A 21,922-nucleotide genomic window follows, 5' to 3' on the forward strand; every position below is an offset into this window, starting at 1 on the left:
GTTTTAAACAATGGGCCAGTGAGTCATTGCATGACACAGCGGTCAGAAGTCTGGTCCTCCTGGGCTTCATCTGGTGAGGTTGGAGGTTTCTCCTCTTGGTAGCGAGAAGCTCCGTGGTTCAAAATGTTCTGGAGGATGTCTTTGCTCTCACTCGGCGGTAGATTGTAGAAAAAGTACTGTGGTGCCATCTGAACAAACCTAGGAGGGGAGGAGAGGACAAAAAAACATTGTGTTGAATATGCAACTGAACTAATCTCCTTTTCAATTTGGGTGAGTTTGGAATGACACATTTTTGTTGGAGAGAAGCTATTTGAACCGCAATGAACGGATATACATTTCAAGATGTGGAACCTTACAGAGCATGACAAAGGCTGCAGAGCTTTCTCCTCCTCCCTTAAGCTGCTGCTCTTCATTCCCAGGGATCTGTGCTATCCATCATCCCCTCTAACCAGCTGATACTTGAGAACGGGATTAGGATACCTCCCTGCACAACCAGCATGACTAGTCTCTGCTGAACTGGGGCTTTACATCTGGACCGAAAAGGGATCGGGAACGAGTCTGTCTGATTACTTTTAAGCTTCTTCAAATGTGAAGATACGAGGGGTTCTTTTAGGGCAACATGGGTCTGCAACAATGCCAGTTATGTGATTGCAAAACAAGTACATCGTTTAAAATACACAAAAAACATAATATCAACTTGAAGGACTTACTCCTCTGGTGTTATGTGGGTGGCAGTGCGGAGGCAGTTGTCCTCAGAGAAGGAGTGCTCGTGGAACAGCACCCACTCAGGCAGGCCCAGCTTGGGGCTCTTGGCTCCGTAGCCAGACAGAGGATGGATCTGTGCCACATGCTTATGGGTCAGAATGAAGTAGTTCCCTGATCCATCCACATCCCGCGCCACCTGAGGGAAATCACAGTCAGGCACAGTTGGATGGATTTCCACCAAAGGGACTGGAGTCACCATACTGATAAACTGTATGTACACTGATCTAGTCCTGAAAAAAAAAGTCTGATTTCTCTGAATAAAATGTACTTGCTGCTAAAAACAAAGGTTGAAATACTGAAACAGTTGTGGAGAGAAGTGGAAGTGTCGATTCAAGTGCAAGGACGAAAATGTATTTTTAATCACATACAGAAATACATTAATATCTCAATAATACCATATTATTTATTGATGAATAGTGGGAACGTGATTAAAACACACTCCACATTGTTGCATTAGTTCCACTAAGAGGAGTTTAATGGCCTTTAAGAGTCATCATGACTCTGTGTGTTTGATGTAAGATGACATGTTTTAAGCTGCTGATGCTGATCGAATAATTCGATCGCGTTTTCGTTGACTGGTATCATAAAGTTGTGTTTTCTGACCTGCATGAAGAAACCCGCCAGCAGGGCTCGCTTAACGTTCAGGGTGTTGTTTCGTGAACCGAAGGCGGGCGGCGAGATGGGCAGCTCGATCCTCTTCAGGGTGTCGATTAGCTCGGCGCGAAGAGCGTCAGCCATCAGCAGAGCAGCGCGGTCCAGGTAGAGATCCTGACACCACTGCTCCACATCACAGTCTAACAAGGGAAGGACAGAGGCAAGGGGATGACTGTAGGAACGCAGAGTGGGACAATCAGTGGGACAATCACCTGTAAAAATCAAGATGATTTCAAGTATGACCTTCAATATCATGTTTTAAGGCCAATAAACTTGTTTTGCTAAACGTTACGCTGATTTTTCTTCATTCACTCTTTGCAGCATCTGTGTGTGTGTTTGTGTGCGTCCATGCAGGTGATGCTCTCTAAACTCACATGGATCCTGCTGGCACTGTTTAAAGGCCCTGTAGATCTTGATGAGGGTGAAGTGGTCTCCCTCCGGGTGCTGGAGCTTCATGCGGCACTGGGTCACCTCTGGCTTCAGCTCCGCAGAGGGAACCGAGAAGCAAGTTGGTGCTGAAAAAAAGAACAACCGGATAAATGTGATTTCAGAAACAGTAAAAACAATGCCTGTTTGTTAAATACGAACAGATATTTGTTCAAATGGAAGTACAACACGTTACCCGTTAGCATGGCCGCGGCAATGACCACCTCGCTGACACAGTCAAACTCACAGGAAGCGAGCAGAGTTTTGGCCATTTGGGGCTCCAAGGGGAACTCGGACATGATGATGCCCATCTCAGACAGGTTCCCATCATCATCCAGAGCCGCAAGGTAGTCCAGCTCCTCCAATGCCTGCATTAGGCCTTCAGGATCTGGGTTGGAAAGGTTTTTAGATGATACATTGTTTTTTTTTGTTGACAAAATGTAATCTTTGTTAAACTGAGAACCAAATCCTGCCAATGACCAGTACATGCATTTATTAATGTCAAGTATTTACACTCGGAGATTATTAGGTACATACAGATACACTTTGTCTGACACTGGATTATTTTTCATGCTGTCTAAACTGTCAGCTAAAGTGGTGACCCCCCTGGGACGCATGGGTAAAAAGGCAGCAGAAGATTAGGACTTTATAATCCTCACCAACATCTGCCATGCATCACTATGCAAAATGAAAAACGATGTCATGGTACAAACTAGATTTGTCCATTCTGTCTTTGCAAGAAAAACATGTTTTTCCATGAACATTGCAGCGGACACTGAGAGAGAGAGAGAGAGAATTAAATCCACCTTAGATTCTCTCTATTATCATCTTCACTCCCACAGAGCAACACAACGTTTCTGCTGTGATCAACTAATGGGAGGCTCGGTGTGTGTGTGTGTGTGTGTGTGTGTTTGTGGTAGTGAGGGTGAATAAATCCGGGGGAACAAAAGCACAGGGAAGCAGGTCAGCTCTAAAAGGATGCTCGCAGAACAGGAGCTGTCACGGCTCACTGCCTACCAATAAAAAGACAACAAAAGGGAACGGACTGACTGAAACCAAAATTCACCTCATTATCACCGAGGAGGAGGAGGAGGGGATGTTTGGGCTCAGCCAACACAAACATCCATGAAAATATTCTCTCTGTTTATTTCGTGGCCTTTTTTTTGTAAATCTCACCCGGCCTGTCGATGAAGTCACAGTGGCCCAGTCCAGCAATCTCCATCCTCTTCAAGAAGAGCACCGTGGAAGAGATGTCGGACTCCACCACATGTGGGCGAATCTCGATGGGAAGCTGTCTGTCCTCTGGGTACAGACAGAAACACTTGCCTACACGAGAGAAAGATCTTTTTCTTTAGGACAGGACAGCTGCCAGAGATTTGCATCAAAACGTGTTTCTTAAAGTTCTCACCTGTTGGACCGGCCAGCTGTTTGCGACTCTTGGCTTGACTCGCGCTGATCGGCTGAATGATGACTGAGTTTGTTCTGATCCTGGGGTTGTAAACCTGATGTATTGTTGTACATTAAAGGGTTATGGCATAAATAATAAATAATTGTCAAACATTTCAGACATCAGATTAAAACATTACAGAGTGTTTCTATATTCATAATCCCAGAATCATAATTTGGTTTTTAATGTAACAAAAAGAACCAGCTGCAGTTTAAAAACAAAACGAAACAAGAGTAATGATGTCATTTTAGCTCAACATGGTGAGTTGTTTTATTCCCCAGTATTCTACATCATTGTGGGGAACCCTAAAACCTGCATGTCTACTTCTGTTGGGTTTCTACAGAAGTGGTAATATTCATAACCCGAGAACAAATAGGGACTAACTTACATATCTTTTCCCAAGCCCGGCATCGACGACAAAGCGTATTGAGCTAGCGGCCCAGAAGAAGTCCTCGTTTGGACTGGATGTGAGGAACACTCTGCGGGTCAGTCCCGTCTCCTCCCCCCCCATGATTGGTAGATTCCCAGGCTGGCCAGGGTGCACAGCGACGGGCAGGAGCTCGCCCAGATCAGGGGGTAAGCCGTGCCCCTCATGACACAGGATGTCATGGGCCAGATCTATCTCCTGGTGGAGAGTAAAAAAAAAAGAGAAGAAAGTCGCAGGAAGACATATACTGGACATTCAGACTGCTGATTAAATCATGCAGTGTTGGTTTTTACCTGCGTCGTGACCAGAAACACAACCACATCTCCTTCCTCCTCAGAGCGGTGGATCTCCAGCACCAGACGGAGGGCCGAGCAGAAGTAGCTGTCACCCGTGCTGCTGTGCACCACCTCCCCTGCACCCGGGCTCTCCAGGCGAATCAGAGGCGCCGCTGACCCGGTGAAATGGGCCAGCTGCTGTGGGCCCGGTTCGACAGCCGTGAGGAGGACCACGCGGAGCTCAGGCCTCTGCAGGGCAATGTCCTTCAGCAGACCCCGGAGCACATCGGTGGCTACGGTCCTCTGGTGGGCCTGGTCCACGACCACCACGCCGTAGCGCTCGAGCAAAGGGTCTGACATCATCTCCCTCAGGAGCGTGACGTCTGTGCAGTACCTGTGGGGGACAAGATGACGCTTCGCATTAGGAGGGAGCAAGCAGCTGTGTTCAAACTCATTATAGCCTGAAATAAATGCTCCGTTTCTTGAATTGTAAGCCTCTATGCTGAACGAGAGGAACCTCAGAATGGCATTTTCATGAAAGGCACTTCAGCTTTGCCCCTATTAGTGTAATTTACTCCGATAATCAGTCGGAGGAGTGGATCCTTTCGTACTTGCCGGCTGCCAGTTCATTTGATTTTTCTCCCCTTAATGTGCTGAGTGTCTTTGTTCCCCAGCTGACTTATGAGGGACCCACATGAGGGACTGTGACATATGGGCAGACAGGGAGCCGGGGCAGCTGTGGAGGAGTCCCTGAAAAGACCCCCCCTCCCCCCTCAGGCCTTTTGTTCGCTTCTCTCTTGTGAATAAGAAAAGGCGAGGTGATTTAGCTGTGTGTGTGTGTGTCATGACAGCGCTTTATTGAAACCCCCGAAAAGGGGGGGAGAGAAAGAACCAGATAGAGAAACACTGGTGGAGTTTAGGAAGTAAGAACTGCCGCTTCACCATATACCTGAGGACTGTGTCATTAGTGGAACACGTCTCCAACGGGATGCTGTACCCGACTTCATGACCAATGTTGACATCCATCTCATCGGCCACTCTCAAGGCGAGATCTACCGCCTGCTGCGAGTGAGTCTGGGTACAAACCACCATGCCCTGCTGGAACTGGACTGACAGGCAGAATTCGGCACACCACTGGGGAATCTGTTTCAAAATCAGAGTGAGAGAAGTTGTTTACATGACAGATGCCTCACAACTATAGAAGTAGATTAAAAAGTGGGTTTGAACGTTTGCGTGATTACATTTTGCAATATTTTCCGTGGCAGTGCAATCTAAAGTGTCCAATGCCCCACGGTACTCACTTGAGAACTTCTCCCAGTGTTGGCAGAGCCACTGACAATGACAAACCGTCCTTTGGCCAAAGTGTCCATGAATTCACACTTTGCTCTCCACACTGGCAGCTCTTTCCTTTCTCTGAGCAATTTGTAAAACCTGGAGGAATAAGGAAGTCCATCAAACTGATTAAGCTCCAAAATGTCTTCACATTCTTTGTCCCCTGGACTTAAAGCGTCCGTGTCTGAACAGGGCGAGTTCCCTTCAAAATAATCCTCTCCAGTTAAACTGGTAATGTCCTGCGCCATGACAAGTGAGCTCCCAGTCCGTCCGGTTAAAACTTCCTCTACAGATCCAAGGAAATGAAGTCTGGAAACCTCCAGCTCTCAGTGAAGTGTTGGACGGCACACAGACGGCCTCTGCAAGTGAAGCCAAATGAAAGGCTCTCTAGGCGGCCAGCCCAGTGTTGTCATGTGGCCACTAATCCCATAGAAGTGACACACACACACACACGCACGCACGCACGCACGCACACACACACACACACTGGTGTGACAACAGAGATAGATGGGCAGACTCAGCGGGGTCTGATGTTTACAATGAGAGCTGGCTCACATGCAAGGCCCACAAGCTGCACATGAAACACATTTATTTAACAACTGCTGTTTAATTTAGTGATTAAGAATATAATTATCTCAGAGGTTGACAAACCCGGATCATTTATTTCTACAGCCAAGAACAGAAAATGAAGACCTGTAAAACTAAGAGTTTAGCACAACTTTATGGACAACTTTACTGATTTTTTTTTACAGTTGACATTAATTGTTGATATGACGCCATAATGTTACTGTCACTGAAATGTCAGACTTCTTTCGTTTTGGTTGCTTTTAAAACAATCGGACTGTTTTTAGTTGCTTACAGACATTAATATGGATAATTTATTTTGGTCCCATCATGTTCTTTAAGTCACAGTTTAGACGTCAAGGGGGTTTTCCTGTGTTAGTATTCTTTCCAAGTTAACACGCGGGGGAGCCGGTCCTTCATCAGGACTGAAGGTCAGAACATTAAAACGAGATTAAAGAGGGAAGCGCTTCAGGTTCTGTAATGACCAGTGTTGTCCGGCAGGTGGCAGTGTTGAGCCATTTCAGACGGCAGCGCGGACCCTCGTATAAAGAATGACGTAAGACTTTCATTGGGGGAAATGACACGTACACCTGGAGTGTTTATTGGTTGCTGCTCGAGGAAAGGCTGAGCGAAGCCTCGGAGTTGTGTTGTTGTTTTTGTTTGTCGTGGTGACTCTTGGTGGCTTTCTTGTGAGGTGGGTTGCATTGTTGCAGACGGCGCTTTAGGCACACTCCTCCCCCTCAGAGGCCAGAAAACAAACAAACAACAAAGAATGTCATCAGTTAATTATTCATGCTCATCGAATGGTGAAAATGTTCTTATGAACCCCTATTTATCTCCTTAACAGCGACTTATGGTTTTAAAAAAAGTTTCTCTGAAGCTATTTTCTTTTTGAAGTTTTTTTTTTTTTTTAATAACTTTGAAAAAGCAAAGTGAGGATGCAAATTAAAACAACTTGTTATAAAACAGCCATAAAGGGATTTTTATTTGGCTCCGACTTCATCAATAAAAATCTCTCAGTTCAAACATTCGTCTCTGGCTTACAAGTTACAGGTTGAAATCTTCAAAGTCATGTTTTCATGGTGCACAACCTCAAAGCAGTTATTATATTAATTCAATTCAATTCAATTTATTTTTGTATAGCCCAAAATCACAAATTAGCCTTACTGTGCTTATAAAAGAAAAGAAAAGAAATAAAGAAAATTATAACATACAATATTGACTCTTTACAATGGCGTAAGCAGGTTACAGTGATGCAAATAAACACAGCACATTTAGGATTGTTTTACAAATGGAATAAACATTTAAGGACTCATCGACACAGCACTAACATCTTCCAGCGGAGAGCAGTTACTCCGAACACTTCCGAAACAAGAGAAGCATTACTTCTGTACACGAAGAAATGAGCGCTGCGTTTGGAGACACTTCAGATATAAAATGCATTGTCCAAAGTGAACACTGACACGGAGAACAGACGTGCGCCGTCATGATTCTACCGGTTGAATCCCTCCTTGTACAACAACAGCAAATCAACAACAAACAACTTCAAGGAAATCGCCTAACTCAAGGAGCAGTGAATCTGATGAACGATGCTGTGAACGCATAAATAATCTCAGTGTTCAAGAATGTCAAACACATACAAAACCAAAATGGAATGTTATGAAGGCGAACAGAGGAGATGGATACGGTTAAACACGTTGTTGGACGCGGTCGAGGGGAAGCTTGGAAAGCTCACACAGCGCTGAAGTCATCCTGCTTGGACAAAGTGAGCGTAAATGTGAAACATACAAACACCGGAGTGTTGAATTATTTGCTGTTGGTGTAATTCTCTGGAACACAATCAGTCTGTCAAATCTGTCGAGACTCCTCCGCAGCGTCTGCCAGAACCAGGAGGTGGAGCGTCCAAACACATGCCCCGAGCAGTGAGTCAGAGCCAGCCTGCAATGTGTGGAAAGTGCTTTTCCTGTTAAGTACTTAGACACAAAAAAAAAACTGAATTTATAAAAGGGAACAGAAGAGCCCGACTGCGAGGCGGCGGAATGAGCTCATCGGATCAATCCCGCAATAAAACCGTCGTGAGAGGAGTTTAATTGGAGTGCGCTGTATTTGATTTAAAAAAAGATTTGATTAATATCGGCTTTAGAAAAGATGTACTTGGTCTCGAATACATCATAAAAATATGAAACACTGAATAAATAACTCTGCTCTATCGCCCACTCGCTACACTGACAATTTGCAAAGTTGTGCTCCGTTTCCCTTTATCTTCACTTTAGCCACGAAACAAACTTTTTTTTTTTGCACTTCAAATATTCAAGCAACTTAACTGGTTATAAAAACATCCCATATTTCAGCATTTCGTTTGAGAAAACAAGTATAAAAATCAGCGAAGAATGCAAAAGAAATATTCTTAAGTACACCGTTACACCATTTTTCTGAACTTTTCCGTGTGGAAAAATCACTCTTGGCGAGTGTCCTGTGCACAAACTGGTAATATCGCAGTTAAATAATTAAATAGATAAATAGTTCATTGGTACCTGAGTGAGGACAACAAAGCACCTTTTAGAGGCGTAGCACCGAGGTGGGATATCAGCCCCCTTTCACTGGAAACTCTGACACTTCAGACTGTCCGAAAGCTCTTACAGAGTCCCAGTAATTAGTGCAAATACAGAAAGTCTCCGTCCGTTGGTGTGAGATCTACTCGTCCGTGACGTCGAGAGCTCAGCAGTCCTCACGTCTTTGGTGGTCTGTAGGGCAACATTGGCACAGGTCTGAAACGAAAGCATCAACACAGTAAAGACAGAATGTAAAAGCACTGTGCGTGAATTCAATCAGCAACACGTGCATGATTTCTATTAGCACAAGGCTAGAGCAGTGTAATAACGCCATCACGTCTCATGCATGAAGATGTGTTACAAAAACCAGGATACACTGCAAATGATCCAATTAGAAGTTGCTGAGGAGGGCTTCTCTGATTCGTCTTTTATCCCACATGGTGTGATGCAAAAGAGGTTCAAAAAATAGCCTGCGTGAAGTCAATTTTATCAGACCATAGTAATCAGACCAGCACTCCCAACTGCATGGATGAAATTGTGAATATCCAGCAAAACACTTCACATACAGCGTGTGAGCAAATAGGAATTTAACGAGTGTCGCGAGAGCCTCAAACTTGATGAGATCGAAGGGAACACACATGAGGAGATTCACAAGTGCCCCTCATGCTCACAGAGGTCATTCATTTCGGCTTTAATGGCAAAATAACTCCATCAGAGATGCAGTGATTCCTCTTGTGCAACATGGTGCCAAACATGGTGCAAGCACTGTGGCTCCTATCGTGAATAAAGCTGCGACAAAAGGCTGACGTAATGGACTCGTAAACCATCACTTTCACAGATGAAGATGAAGCCAACAATGCATTGTGTTCCGTGTGTGAACGGAGACATGGGATACGTGTCCCGTAGCACTGACCTGCTGGGTAAAGGGATGGTGGGTGGAGGCCTGGGCACAGTGGGGATGGGTATGGGGAGGGGTCTGGTTCCCGGGACGCGGACCCGGACACCGTGACCCAGCCGAGAGCTCCTCCCCAGCGGGTCTGCAGGTAGGGGCTTCTGTGGTGGACTGGGTTTCTCAAAGTCCTGAAGAAGAAAGTCAAACGTAGTCCATCAGGTCAACACTATGTACAGTACGTGCTCATTTGAATGCGTCGATAGAATGAAAGAGAACAGTGTTGTCCTGCTTTCAATGATCCAGGGTTTACCGCAGAGAGGTGCAGGATCAAGCACGTGTCTTGAGGAACGAGAGACTTGTTTTCTAATTAATTAATTTCAAATACAGATTAAAACCTGTACAGAATCATTATTGGAGCAGCATTTTAAAAACTCCTCATTTGCCAACTCGTATTAATTTGATAAAAAACAAGACAAATGGCATTCCTCTTATCTTGAGACGCATTCTAAGGAAACCTGAAGAGTGTATCATGTCACCGTCGACCTCCCTTTGAATATGGATTAGCTGTACAGCAGCTATCTGGAGACAAAGACAGACACGATTCACTAGAGGGCACTGTGTTATCAGTTTCCTCTCTGAATCCCCAGAGCAGACACCAGATAAATCCCAAACCTCCTCCTCCTCCTCCTCCTCCTGTCTCCTGTCTCCTCCGCCTCCTCCTCCTCCTGTCTCCTCCTCCTCCTCCTCCTGTCTCCTCCTCCTCCTCCTCCTGTCTCCTGTCTCCTCCGCCTCCTCCTCCTGTCTCCTCCTGTCTCCTCCGCCACCTCTGTGGCAGTGCTGTGTGAGTGTAGAAGGTTATCTGCATGAGGTGCCATCATGTGTCACTAATCTACAGCAAGGAGGCGAGGCAGTGATAAACATCCGCTCCCAGCTACTGTCACACACGCCTAACACATATGCACAAGACCCCCCCCCCCCCCCCCCCCCACACACACACACACCACAACACACATTTTACAAAAGTAAAATAAAATGCCCACACACAGAGAGAGAGACACAGACAGACACACAGAGAGAGAGACAGACAGACAGACAGACAGAGAGTTCCACATCATGCATGGGTGAGACTTAGAGAACTGGAAGGTTTAAAACATTCACGAGTGTCACATCAACATGCAGCCTTATAGTTATAAACCTGAGTGTTCAGCAGAACGATGCATGGAGGAGTGTTTTACCCGAACTCATAACATATTTATTCACGATAGAGACAACACGAATGGAGACACTCTCGTTCACATGCTTTGGTGCTTTGGGGCCTTTGCTTCCAATTCAAAGGTCAATCTGAGTGCTCAAAGCAAGCGGTGATATTTGAGACAGTAGCGTTGTGCTTCTGTGGAACCCTTTCTTGTTTCAACATGACGGTATCTTCCTACACCACACAAGGTGCAAAAAGGAAAATAAAAAGGTCTTGGCCTGCAGAGACAGAGCCCTGACCTCAACACCGTCCAACACCTTCGTGATGACTTGGATTTCTGCTGTAGCAGAGAGTCACACACACATATATGGGCGCAGTGTTTGCGTCTCTTCGTACTTTTTGACCATGTATGTCAGGTTGAAATAATAATCAATAATCAAATCAGGACAGCAAATAATGGCTTTTTTCTTTATTGATTAATCGGCTGTTATTTTCTCGATTTAACCGTTTTGGTCGATAAACTTTCAGAAAATTGCAAAAAAAAACATCAAAACTTTCCCACAGCTGGAGCTGAAAGGCTCAAATAGTTTGTATTGACCAACAGTCATGAACCAAAGACGTGCATTTTAATTATCACGGAGGACGAAGAAAAACAGCAGAAATTGACATTTGAGCAGTCAGAACAAGTTTTTCTGAAATGATCAATTGACAATCCAAAAAGTTGCCTCTTCATTTTTAAGAAAACATACAACTGAAACCAACAGAGCATCTCACAGACGGTTTAGTTTAAGTGGAGAATAACTCCCCCAGAAACACACACAAGCACGACGTTTTTCAAAGGAGTGCACGGACCAAAAAAACTAAGATGTAAATGGTCAGATGCATCCACTCAAAGGCAACAATAACCCAGGACCCGTGTGCATTCTGATGCCGGCGCTGGCAGAACAACTTCCCGCTGTAACTGGTATTCCCGGCGGTGTTCCCGTGTCTTAATTCAAAATGAAAGATTTCACCGTGCTCGTCGGCTTGAGGAAGACCGACGAGCACCTTTTAAAGCCCTCCAGAGGAACGGAGACGTGCGTGCTCGTCTGGCCGAAAGCAAAGCTATTTCTCTGCGTTCCTGAAAGGATGACATTTTGGAAAGGCACGATTTGTTTTTCCCTCCTCGACAGTGCGATGAACCTGAAGAGGGTTCGAGCTCGTTTGCTTCACATGTATTTCACTCCACAGGGATCTGATTGGTCTGTTTGGGAAAATTCTCATCTCCCACTCTGCTTTCATGCTCTGCCTCATTGTCACAGATGCAGGATAGAACGTATTCCCCTGGAAACAACTCAACATTAATGGGGTGCAATTGGGACACAGAATAGCGACACTTTTTGAATTATTTTTAAAAAAGAGACATATTGGCACAGACAGCGGGGTGGAAGTTGTGTCAAGTATTACAATGAGCTTGTAATGCACTTTCTGTTGCAGGATTGATGTCCAGTACGTCCTTGCTGGGCCGGTTATTAAACCTCTAGAGAACCATCTCCTCCGTTTCTGACCTACAGGTGCCAACTCCACTCGCTCCATCTGTTCCACTACAGCGGAATGATGGAACAGATATTAGCAGGTAGCGGAGGTTTATTGTTTTGGCAGGTCAGCTAGCAGCGGCCTCTCAGCTAAAGTGCATCTTCTGCAAGTCAGCAGCTTTCGCCCTTTAGTGCATGAGAGCGTGACCCACGAGCTGACTAATGGCCGACCGGCAGTTACGGCTGATAACGCCGCCTTCGACCGAATTTCACCTCTTTGGCCCTCAGTTATTCAAACGCAACATTCTTAGAAGTTCGGAGGGAAATTACTTATTTGATGCAACTGCTAACAATTCATGAATGAATGAATTATCTGAAATGTGACGAGACAAATCTAAAATGTGACGAGTAACTCCAGCTGTAGATAAATGAAGTGAACTAAAGTGTAGCCTCCGAAAGTATAAAACAGCAGAAAATGGAAACACTCAAGTTAAGTACAAGTACCTCAGAATTGTGCTTAAGTACAATACCTGAGTTTGTTTTCACCTCGGCTGCTGCTCACCTGAATGATTAACCTTGGCGGTATGAGGGTTTGATCTCGCCATGTCACCTTCTAAGTCCTTCATGCTGTTGCTTTAAATCTGGGATTATGTTCTGCTCTTTGTCCAACAGAGAGAAAGCATCTCATCGCAAAGCCAAAGTCTTCCTCTTCTGTTAAAGCGGCACGCGTCTGTCGATGCTTTCCGAGCACCCCGCTGCGGCTCCGACATCCAACACAACTCTGGTAGCTGCGCTGCTGCATTATATCTGGATTTGGATGCACCACCAAATCCACCAGACGGATGGATTTACTATCCCCCACTGCATCCGATACTGCTGGCTCAGCAGAAAGCAGCGCCTTTTACTCAGGAGCTGGGTCGCAGGGAAGGAGACGGATTGGATTCTGCTGTCGATATGTTGGCGAGCGAGCCGACCTGCAGTGCAGAAAGGCAGCGAGTTTCCCCGTATCCTACGCTGTGCTACAACCTTTAAAAAGGTGGCTGAGCAAGTTTTACACCATTAAAGGCAATTTGCATATATTTACTTCGTACATTTCTGCAGAACGTTTTGCAAGAACACATTTTCAGATTAATTGCCTACCTTCCATTTCACCCCATTGGTTTCTGTTAACTTCAGAGACTTAAAATGAGCTTGACAAAGATCATCCATCACAGAGAGCATTTCTTATTTATTACTTTCATGTTGTCATGAAAGAGTGTCCTTAAATGAACCCCCAAGGATTGATTACTGATGTTTACTGTGACGAATTTCGGCTTAAGTCTCAGCAGGTTGACTTGTGCAATAAGCATACTTTATGCAATTAAAAAACAAGTGATGGTTGCCTAGAATATGGTGTAGAGCATCATTAAGAAACCTGTGGTATGGTTTAGAAACTGCTCAGGAGTAATCTAGAGTAAAATATACACAGCTTGAGCTATTTGAATGGGCTAAGCCACATCAGCATGGTCCATTAAAAAGCTGTGGTCAACATCAAAATAAAGTCCCATTTTTCAATATTAAAAGACAATTTAAAGTAAAAGCAACACACTTTGAAGGATTCATGAACTCTTGACTCAAAACAAACCTGGTCCACTCTGTAGGACGACTGCTGGCGTGGCAGACTGAGAAAAGGTGGCACTCGAGGTGCCGAGAGAGACGCGTGGGCAGGCGGGACCCTGTGGTGGACCGGGAGAGGAAGCAGAGTGGGCTGGCCGACACTCAGGGACACCGGCATGGGCTGGCTGATGTGCAAGGGCTGGTAGAAGGGCAGTCTGCGGAGGCTGTGAGAGTGGAAGTTGTGTGGGGGGAGAAGAGGCTCCGCGCTCAGGAAAGACGGCTGAAAAGAGGACGAGAGGAAGTTATTTTCAGGAGCTCTGGCAGTTATGCGCTATCCGTTGTGGCAGCAGTACAGAAGCTTTTGTCACAGGTGTTACTAGTAAAGTTAGCAATCTCTGTTTGTAGTCAAGCGTCCCGGTACGCCGTGACGGTGTGACGAGTAGCTCGCAGACGCTGAAACTGAAGCAGGAACTTTATCATATAATATATCTATAAAATCGACTCGTTCTGATCAAGGCTGCTTGTTGACTGGTCCCATCATGCTGCTGCTTCCTCTGGTGCTCGGGTCTAGTTATCCTCTGGTCTATTCATCGTGTCTTACTGTCTTTTGGTCCCTTTTTGAAAGTATGTTCTGGTAGGTTTTTCGAAAAAGTTGCGAATCAGTGAAGACTTCTAACTTTAAGATGTCAAACGAGCCTCTGACAACTTATAGAACACATTCTGAACATCAGATGAACCAAACAAACAACCAACACATTTATGGTCATGAAGAACATCTGTAGCTGCAGCCCTAGTCTGTGGTGCAGGCATAAAAAAGTAAAACTCCCCTTCAGTCACACTCTCATTAGTGTGAAATAGCTGATGTCAGAAACGGTCATAAAACTGGAGAACAGCTTATTAGATATGACGTTCTGAAATTGTAAAAGCCAGAGTCTGACCGCATGTCCTGAGCAGCTGTTACCTCTCCGCCCCAGAACAAACAAATAACGCCAAAAATGGCCAGAAAGGATTTGGCTGGTGGGCGCACACCCATACACACACACACACACACACACAGCTGTCACCATAATAAGAACAGACAGGCTATTGTTCTGGTAGACAGAATACTAATCATCATGAACTGGATGAACGTCTAAGCTCAACCATCATAACAAATAGAACTTGTATACAGAGTTGCTGCAGAAATCACTTCCACATGCACACACTCGTGTATATAAATGCCTTGGTCTCGTCACGCACGTATAAATGAAAGGTAATCTTCCATTGTGCTTATCATCGCCAACAAACAAATCAAGACCTAGCTTCTTCCTCAGCCATGAATCAATCAGCTCTGCTCATTAAAACAATCTTTATCGCACACAGCGCATTATAGTGGCTCAAATAACAACATCCTGAGTCTCATTTAAACGCGCCGCAATTAATAATTCTCAGAGAAAGATATGTATATATATATATATACATACACATATATACACACACACACACACACAGTGAGGCTGAATCAATTACCCGATATCTTGTTTTGTGAACAAGCCTGGAGCCATGACAACTCTAAAGCAGAGCTCGGAGGTTGGTGATCTAATAGTGTGTGATTATAAAATGAATCTAATCAAATGGGCACTCAAGCACACACATATGCAGCGAACATATGGCTGCATATGAAGACAAAGTAAACGCCGACACACATTGATTACTGCAGTAACGGATGTATTTTCACCCTATAAATGTTGGCTCCGGAGGGTTTGGGTGGAGGCTTGCGCTGCGGGGTGGGTCTGTACACGGACTGAGTCCTGATGGGGCTGGTCGGCCTGTTGGCCTCCACAGAACTATAAGAAGAACAGAAGTGCTGGTGTCATGCGTTTGTTTTCATGTTGCTCACTTGTTTCTTCCCGTAAACATTTCAGCTACATTTAGATTACATTTCTGGTATATTCACAAACTGTAAGATGTTGCTTCCAGGAAAAAAGTTAGTGAGCTACATCACTAAAATAATGGAACAATTTAACTTTAAAACAAGACAGCAGGAGCAAGAACTGCACGTTAAGTGTTAATCCGATAATCTGACTTGCTGAACAGCCTCTCCACACGACACTGAGCGCGATCGCACCTCACTAGCTCTTTGTTTTGTTTCGTGAAAAGTCGGGTCACCTGAATTTCTCCAAGGTGCTCTTCTTGTTGGCGAAGAGGAGGCGCAGCAGAGTCTTCCTCCTCAGAAACATGACGACGACGGTCACCAGAAGGCTGACCAGGGTAACCAGGATTGCCACAGTAATGACCACACTGTCGGCTGATGCCACATACGACAACACGCACATTAATACACACGCACGCACATCTACAGCACAGAATGGAAGGACACAACGCAAAGGCTGTTACCACTGGGCCACAGTCAGCAGCACAGTCTGTGATTCAAATCACTCCAAGGACGGAAACTCATTTTCTTTCTCTTTCAAAGCTACAGACTGCACACAGGGTAATGCATCGCTGGGTGGAAGGGGAGTTGTGTTATTAGAGGAAAGTCACATTCCAGTCCAAAACACACATCAAGCCAGTATTGACTCGGCAACAAAGTGATGTCTCGATGAGTGAGGACAGAAATGAAATTGTCCACATTACCTGCCAGTCTCATTGGCCCGCTGTCAATGCTGCCACCGAAGCCCGCTCCCTCACAGAACGGCGGGGCCCTGTGTGCCTCACAGTGGCAGTTCTTCTTGTTGTTGCACACCTGCAAACAAGGCAGTTTCACCGTATATTACAGACTATATTGACACTCCTTTTCTCCTGTGTAAAATAGCATGGAAAGGCATTTGTATTCCTACCAGCGAAACTCCAGGTATACATGATGTATGATTCTATCCATAAATAACACGACTGAAACTGAATTGGTTTATCTGTCATGAATAAACCACTCTCATTCAGTTAGTCTGAGTGGCTTCCACTATGAGGGGACACTGGCTCTGCAAGAGCCACAATCGATAAAACATGTGCATGGGAGGGTCCATCCCGCAAAGCCTCGGGTTTCCAGTGCAGACGTTTTGGTATGATTTTGAGTGAGTGTGTGTGTGTGTGAAGGAAATGTTACAGCTGCATAACAAATATGATCTCTTAATTTTCTAACAAGGAAACAATCTCTGGATGAACACAATGTGAAATCAGTATCGTCACCTAATTCTTTAAAATCCTCTTGAACAACAGATGCATACAAAAAACAAATACACAAAGACAGATTACATCAACTCTATGCATATTTGTAAAGGTCATTTTTCTACGTCTGAGGATATCTAAATATATTTGAAATGTTAACTGCAATCAGTGGCTGATTGTCACACAGGCTCCGTCTCCAGCTCCTCACATCAACATCTTTTATACATCAGAAAAGACGAGACGTTTTGAAGATGTCCCGTTGATAAAAGCAACAAACATTCAGCAGAGACTAATGTTCTTGTCTACAGTCAATACATGCCCGGCAAGATGAATTGAGTTGCCTTGCAGGCAAACAACATTCTTTAAACCAAAGTATATTCAGATAATCACTATTTTTCCAGTCAGGTCTCGTACTGTGCGAGGTGTTTGAGAAAATGACGGACAAATTGATTTGGCAGATATTTCTGCAGGGGGGGGGGGGGGGGGGCGAGATGCAGCTCATGTCCACACTCATCAAAGGGAAACAATTTCTCGATACCGTACTCCAATTCTCAAAAAGTACTTTCTGTGTGATTGTTGTTATTGCGGCGAGCCCATCAAACGGCAGCATAACTACATTATTTTCTATTGATTTGGTTCAAGGGTGTTTGGCCATTTGCAAGACAATAAGAAAAAGCTGAAGAAATATAACGTTTTATAGACTCACAGGTTTGGTTTCTCCTTGTATAGAAGCTGTGCGCAGTAAACCGACGATGAAGATCAGAGTTTACCGTGAGCTAAACTAGCCCCCGGTGAGTGTTCGATTCTGAAAGCTAAAACATAAACGTACCCCCAATAAGAAATTCTAAAAGAGAAGGGTGATCATTTCTTTGCAGAAAGTGTTACTTTTAGGCTGAACTACCAAATTGTGGTTCGTCCCCGCAGTGCTGCACTGTACGGCCTCTCACCGTACAGCCAGAAGATGACGAACAGCAGCTTAAGGAGAACATGAACGAAGCTGCTAAGTGGGATTGATTTAACCTCCGTGGGACAATGACGATTGATTGTACATAATAAGAGTATCTGCCACAAGTCACAGGCCGTGAAGTAAATACACGGTTGCTCTGCTGTCATATGGCAATAAAAGAGTCTTCATTTTGTTGAGTTGGTCAAACAGCGGCTCAATGGATAAACACAGAGCTTCACAGGCTACAGTGGTTTATTCAACACGGATCATTAAGCTTGTAGATACTTTGCACTCACCCCACGTCCGTTGCACTTCCCAGAGCACTCATGCACACCATAGACACTGACATTCTGGCACCGGCGATTCAGGCACACCTTTAAAGAGGAAAGCATCATTAGGCATTCATAAGAAGCAGAGGATTTGAGAGACAATAAAGACGAACACAAAAGCTGAGAGGAAGTGTGAACCGTTGGATCATATCTTGTCCTGTACGTGCTCGACTTTAGCAGACAATATGTTGTGAATCCCCGAGAATAAACATAGAACTTGCAACGGGTAGCTGTTGCTTTTATGTAGAAAATCAGGCCTGTAGTAGGCAAAGCAGTTCTGAGCTTTCATCTTCCACAGATTGCCACCGACGTGTGGGCCAAGCCGACGTAACGCCCTGATAAGCATGGAAAATAGAACGCCAACAAAGGTCCATGACAAAAACCCACCGGCAGGCCAGCAACATTTCGAGATAATGTGTGCAGCTCATTCACATTTTGCAGAGACAACAGCCAGGGGAAGGGGGGGGGGGGGGGGACAACCTGACCTGGCAACCGGCCCAAAGGCTTCTTAGCGCCAAGGGCAAGTCGCCTCAGGAAACGGACAAAGCGTAGGAGGACTTGTGAGACACCACAGATTGGTTCCATAGTCTACAGTCTGACAGCACGTTGTATAAAACTAGTTATCTTTCTAGCATAGCACAGCCTAGGGCTGGGCGATAAATCGATTTAATCGATTAATTCGAATGTGTGCTTTAAGGCGATGTGTTTTATTGAAAATCGAGAAAATCGCCCCCACCCTTCCCCCCCGTTGGGTTCCCGTAGTTGAGTGCGCGCGCATTGTTTACAAACGAAAACAATGGCGGCCAGCAGTGAAGCTCTCGTTCTTAAGAGAGGGAAGAATGTGTCTTCGGTGGTCTGGAAATGGTTCGGGTTCGTGTCATCTGACACAGAACAAACAGCCTCAAACAGAGGCCGCCGAGTGGGAGAAGTGTTGCGAGGAGGGAGCAGGACCGCGGGAGCACAAGCGACGCTGTCTTCCTGGCAAAAAATATTTAGAAAAAACATGCTCTACTGTTTAATACTGTTGGTTATGTTGTGAATGCACTTGATTTTGTTTACATGCACTTATTTACTGTGCAAAATATGTTATGTTGATGTTAGATCAGATGTTGGACTTTTGAAAATGTGAATGTTAAAGGGTCACATACATTTTATTTCATGCTGTGTTTGTATCAGTGTATTCAGTTAGAAAAGCTTACTGTAAAAAGTTACATTTGCACAGTTGTTTACAATGGAAGGCTACTATTTAATGCCATTTAATGTTATGTTTAATTTAATTTTATATTTAAATGATTCAGGGAAACAAAAGAGTGACCAAATACTTTTTGTATACTACAGGCACCTTTCTACAATGTTCAGGTTTTGTTTGCACTTTATTTTTATCAACCTACGAGGGAAAATCATCACAAAATAAAATAAAAAAATTGTTTTCAACAGCTTCTGTCATCTGCAAAAATTTGTGGGGGAAAAAATCGATTTAAATCGTGAATCGGATTTTTTGTAAAAAAATCGGAGATTTTTTTTTTAGGCCATATCGCCCAGCCCTAGCACAGCCCTCACACATTCAGCCTTTCACAAGAAAGTATCAAGGCCAGTGAACACTTCATTGCTGAAGCTCTGCACAGGGAACCGAACTTATAAAGTCTGTACAGCTGCTAGAGAGTTGCTACATCTTTTTACTTATTGATATAAAACCGCAGAGGAAGTTTGTAACATTGCCCAGTCGAGCCTCATGCCATACGCCCTCAAGACCACTTGCCAATAATGCAGGACTGAGAACAGATCTTGTAACCTCATATGGAGAGAGAATTAGGGAGGCAAGTGCAGCAGGCCAAGGCTCTTTCTCTGCCTCATGCTTGGCAGAAAAAGGGGCCTCGATGTCACTGGTGTGGTGAGAGAGGGTTTCTGAGGGCAGCGCACAGAAGGAGAGACGTTGAGAGGCACAGCTAATAAAATAACGGCTCGCCATGAGGGTCTTGTCCAGCCCTCGGCATGATGTGTATGTATGGATCACTGGATTCACTCGGGAGTTAACTTTATTAGCTCTCCTCTTTAGGAAGGGCAACCACTCTGTCCATGCCGTTGCTCTCTCCTGCAGTAGTCTTTACTCAGCACCCAAAGGAATATTACAATAGGCTCATACAGTTATCAGCCTTTTTAAGGTGTCAAGAGGACAACTACTATAGGGCAATACACAACAACGTAACAGCTACTTCATAAGCTACAGAAAGAGATTGCACAGTAACGTAGTGAGCAATCAGAAAATATACAAGTTTAATGTAAACACCTATACATGGGTGAGTCTTGAGCAGCGTCCGTGCTGTTTAGCAATAAGTTAAAAAACAACCTCTTAAAAATGTCTCTTCACAAATGAAATGATCAACTGAGCACTCACCGTGCCGTCTCCGCACTTTGTACCAGCCAGCACCAGTCCAGGGTCCGGCATGTCGTCGCCCAGATAAACATGCGTTCCCCGACACAGAATGCGCCCTCCTTCCTGGAGTGGGATGTTGGTTTCAATGGAAACGGCGTTTGTTCCGATCACTGGCCGGTTGGCTCCTCCCTGGCACTGAATTTTACCACACTTTGCATCCCTGCATGAAACACACACATGCACAAACATTGAAAGACACATTATGAAAACGCTTACTCAATTACGCTTCACACATTAACGCCTGTCAGTCACGGACAAAGATAAGTAACTGTACAGACTGATGAAAGACGGCTGAAGAGAGATCTAGTGCTTCAGTCCTCCGGTCATTAAAGCAATTACATCAAAGAGCTTGATTACAGAATTCACCCAAAGATAGAAGGTCTTTAGAACAATTAGCCGACAAGAACAGCGTGAAATGAGTCACGAACACTCTCCTCGACCGTAATAAGCCGCTATCTTCCTCAAATTACATTTCTCACCCATGTAAACTTTTGTTTGAAGATCACATGTCAGATTCCACCACGTAATGAAGATTGCTAATGACACCACTTAAGCTAATCAGTTGTGTTTTGCACAGCCGTTTCCCTGCACCGCCACCACATCAGTGGAGCTGCAGAGTCTTACCTCGCATCGCATTTGGCAAAAGAGCCTTTGGAGTCCTTCCCACAGTTTCCGTAAGGATCCCCTGCAGAGTTGACTCTCTCGAAGCATATCCCAGGGGCCGGCTTGGCTCCTACACGTAAACAAAAAACAAAAAACGTGCAAAATACAAAATATAACCACCAAAATGAAGTGAAGGATGTACACGGTCCATCTTATTGGCAGCCATTGATTTACCTGGTCCCCACAGGGTGATGCATTGTTGCTCGTGAGTCTGGCAGATGCCGTTGTAGCAGTAGCCTTCGACGCTGTGGCAGGCGTGCCCGTCATGCAGATACACGTTGGCCGGGCAGTAAGGGTTGGCACCGGTACAAAACTCCGGCAGGTCACAGGAGTTACTGGTCTCCCGACACAGGGTGCCGGCCAGTTTCAGCTGTGGACACATACAGTACAGTAGAGTACAGTAAGCTCTTTCAGACATAGAATCATGACTGACTTCGTCTGTCATTTAAAGTCCCTGTCTTTGGTTCGGTGTTCTGTTCGGGACTGTTACGAATGAAGCAGCACTGCGGTGTTTGTAATGGCATCCCATCAATCTCTTGTTGTGTTGTTTTATATCCACTGCTGCTGTTATATTGTTTGGTGTTGACTTCCCACAGAAGTACCTCCACTTCAGGACTAGTCGATCCTTAATGACAATTTTCCAAAAACAATACACATCAAAATGAATGCACAACAATAAGGCATTACATTAAATGGAAAACAAACACAGACAAGTTGTCTGCTTTTTTTTATTTGCAAAGTGAACTTCACATTTTGAATCCCTTGTT

At 44.8% G+C, this 21,922-nt stretch overlaps 2 protein-coding genes across 4 annotated transcripts in view; both read right to left on the minus strand.

Moving 5' to 3' along the window:
• Positions 1-20: 20 nt before the first annotated feature.
• Positions 21-5,574, minus strand: dhx32b (DEAH (Asp-Glu-Ala-His) box polypeptide 32b; the record flags this gene model as incomplete). Its single annotated transcript, XM_079279796.1, has 11 exons — positions 21-198; positions 711-901; positions 1,369-1,559; positions 1,794-1,934; positions 2,042-2,233; positions 3,022-3,171; positions 3,254-3,347; positions 3,681-3,917; positions 4,013-4,388; positions 4,944-5,137; positions 5,296-5,574. The coding sequence occupies 11 exons, from the start codon at positions 5,572-5,574 to the stop codon at positions 24-26; spliced, it is 2,220 nt and encodes a 739-aa protein (XP_079135922.1). The 3' UTR covers positions 21-23.
• A 1,260-nt stretch (positions 5,575-6,834) lies between these two features.
• The window catches only part of adam12b (ADAM metallopeptidase domain 12b), a 63,481-nt gene continuing 48,393 nt past the window's right edge, over positions 6,835-21,922 (minus strand). Inside the window, exons 14-23 of one of the 3 annotated variants that reach the window (XM_079280605.1) lie at positions 21,330-21,525; positions 21,117-21,225; positions 20,454-20,652; positions 18,026-18,103; positions 16,256-16,364; positions 15,788-15,926; positions 15,357-15,465; positions 13,668-13,919; positions 9,356-9,522; positions 6,835-8,634 (exon numbers count right to left, since the gene is read on the minus strand). In XM_079280605.1, coding sequence (XP_079136731.1) covers positions 8,619-8,634; positions 9,356-9,522; positions 13,668-13,919; positions 15,357-15,465; positions 15,788-15,926; positions 16,256-16,364; positions 18,026-18,103; positions 20,454-20,652; positions 21,117-21,225; positions 21,330-21,525 — 1,374 coding nt within the window. In that variant the 3' untranslated portion in view covers positions 6,835-8,618. Of the gene's footprint in view, positions 8,659-9,355; positions 9,523-13,667; positions 13,920-15,356; positions 15,466-15,787; positions 15,927-16,255; positions 16,365-18,025; positions 18,104-20,453; positions 20,653-21,116; positions 21,226-21,329; positions 21,526-21,922 lie in introns of those variants that run through there. The other 2 variants (XM_079280604.1, XM_079280606.1) reach the window with 2 other exon arrangements.

Source organism: Melanostigma gelatinosum, assembly GCF_949748355.1.
Source record: "Melanostigma gelatinosum genome assembly, chromosome: 12".
NCBI classification, from domain to species: domain Eukaryota; kingdom Metazoa; phylum Chordata; class Actinopteri; order Perciformes; family Zoarcidae; genus Melanostigma; species Melanostigma gelatinosum.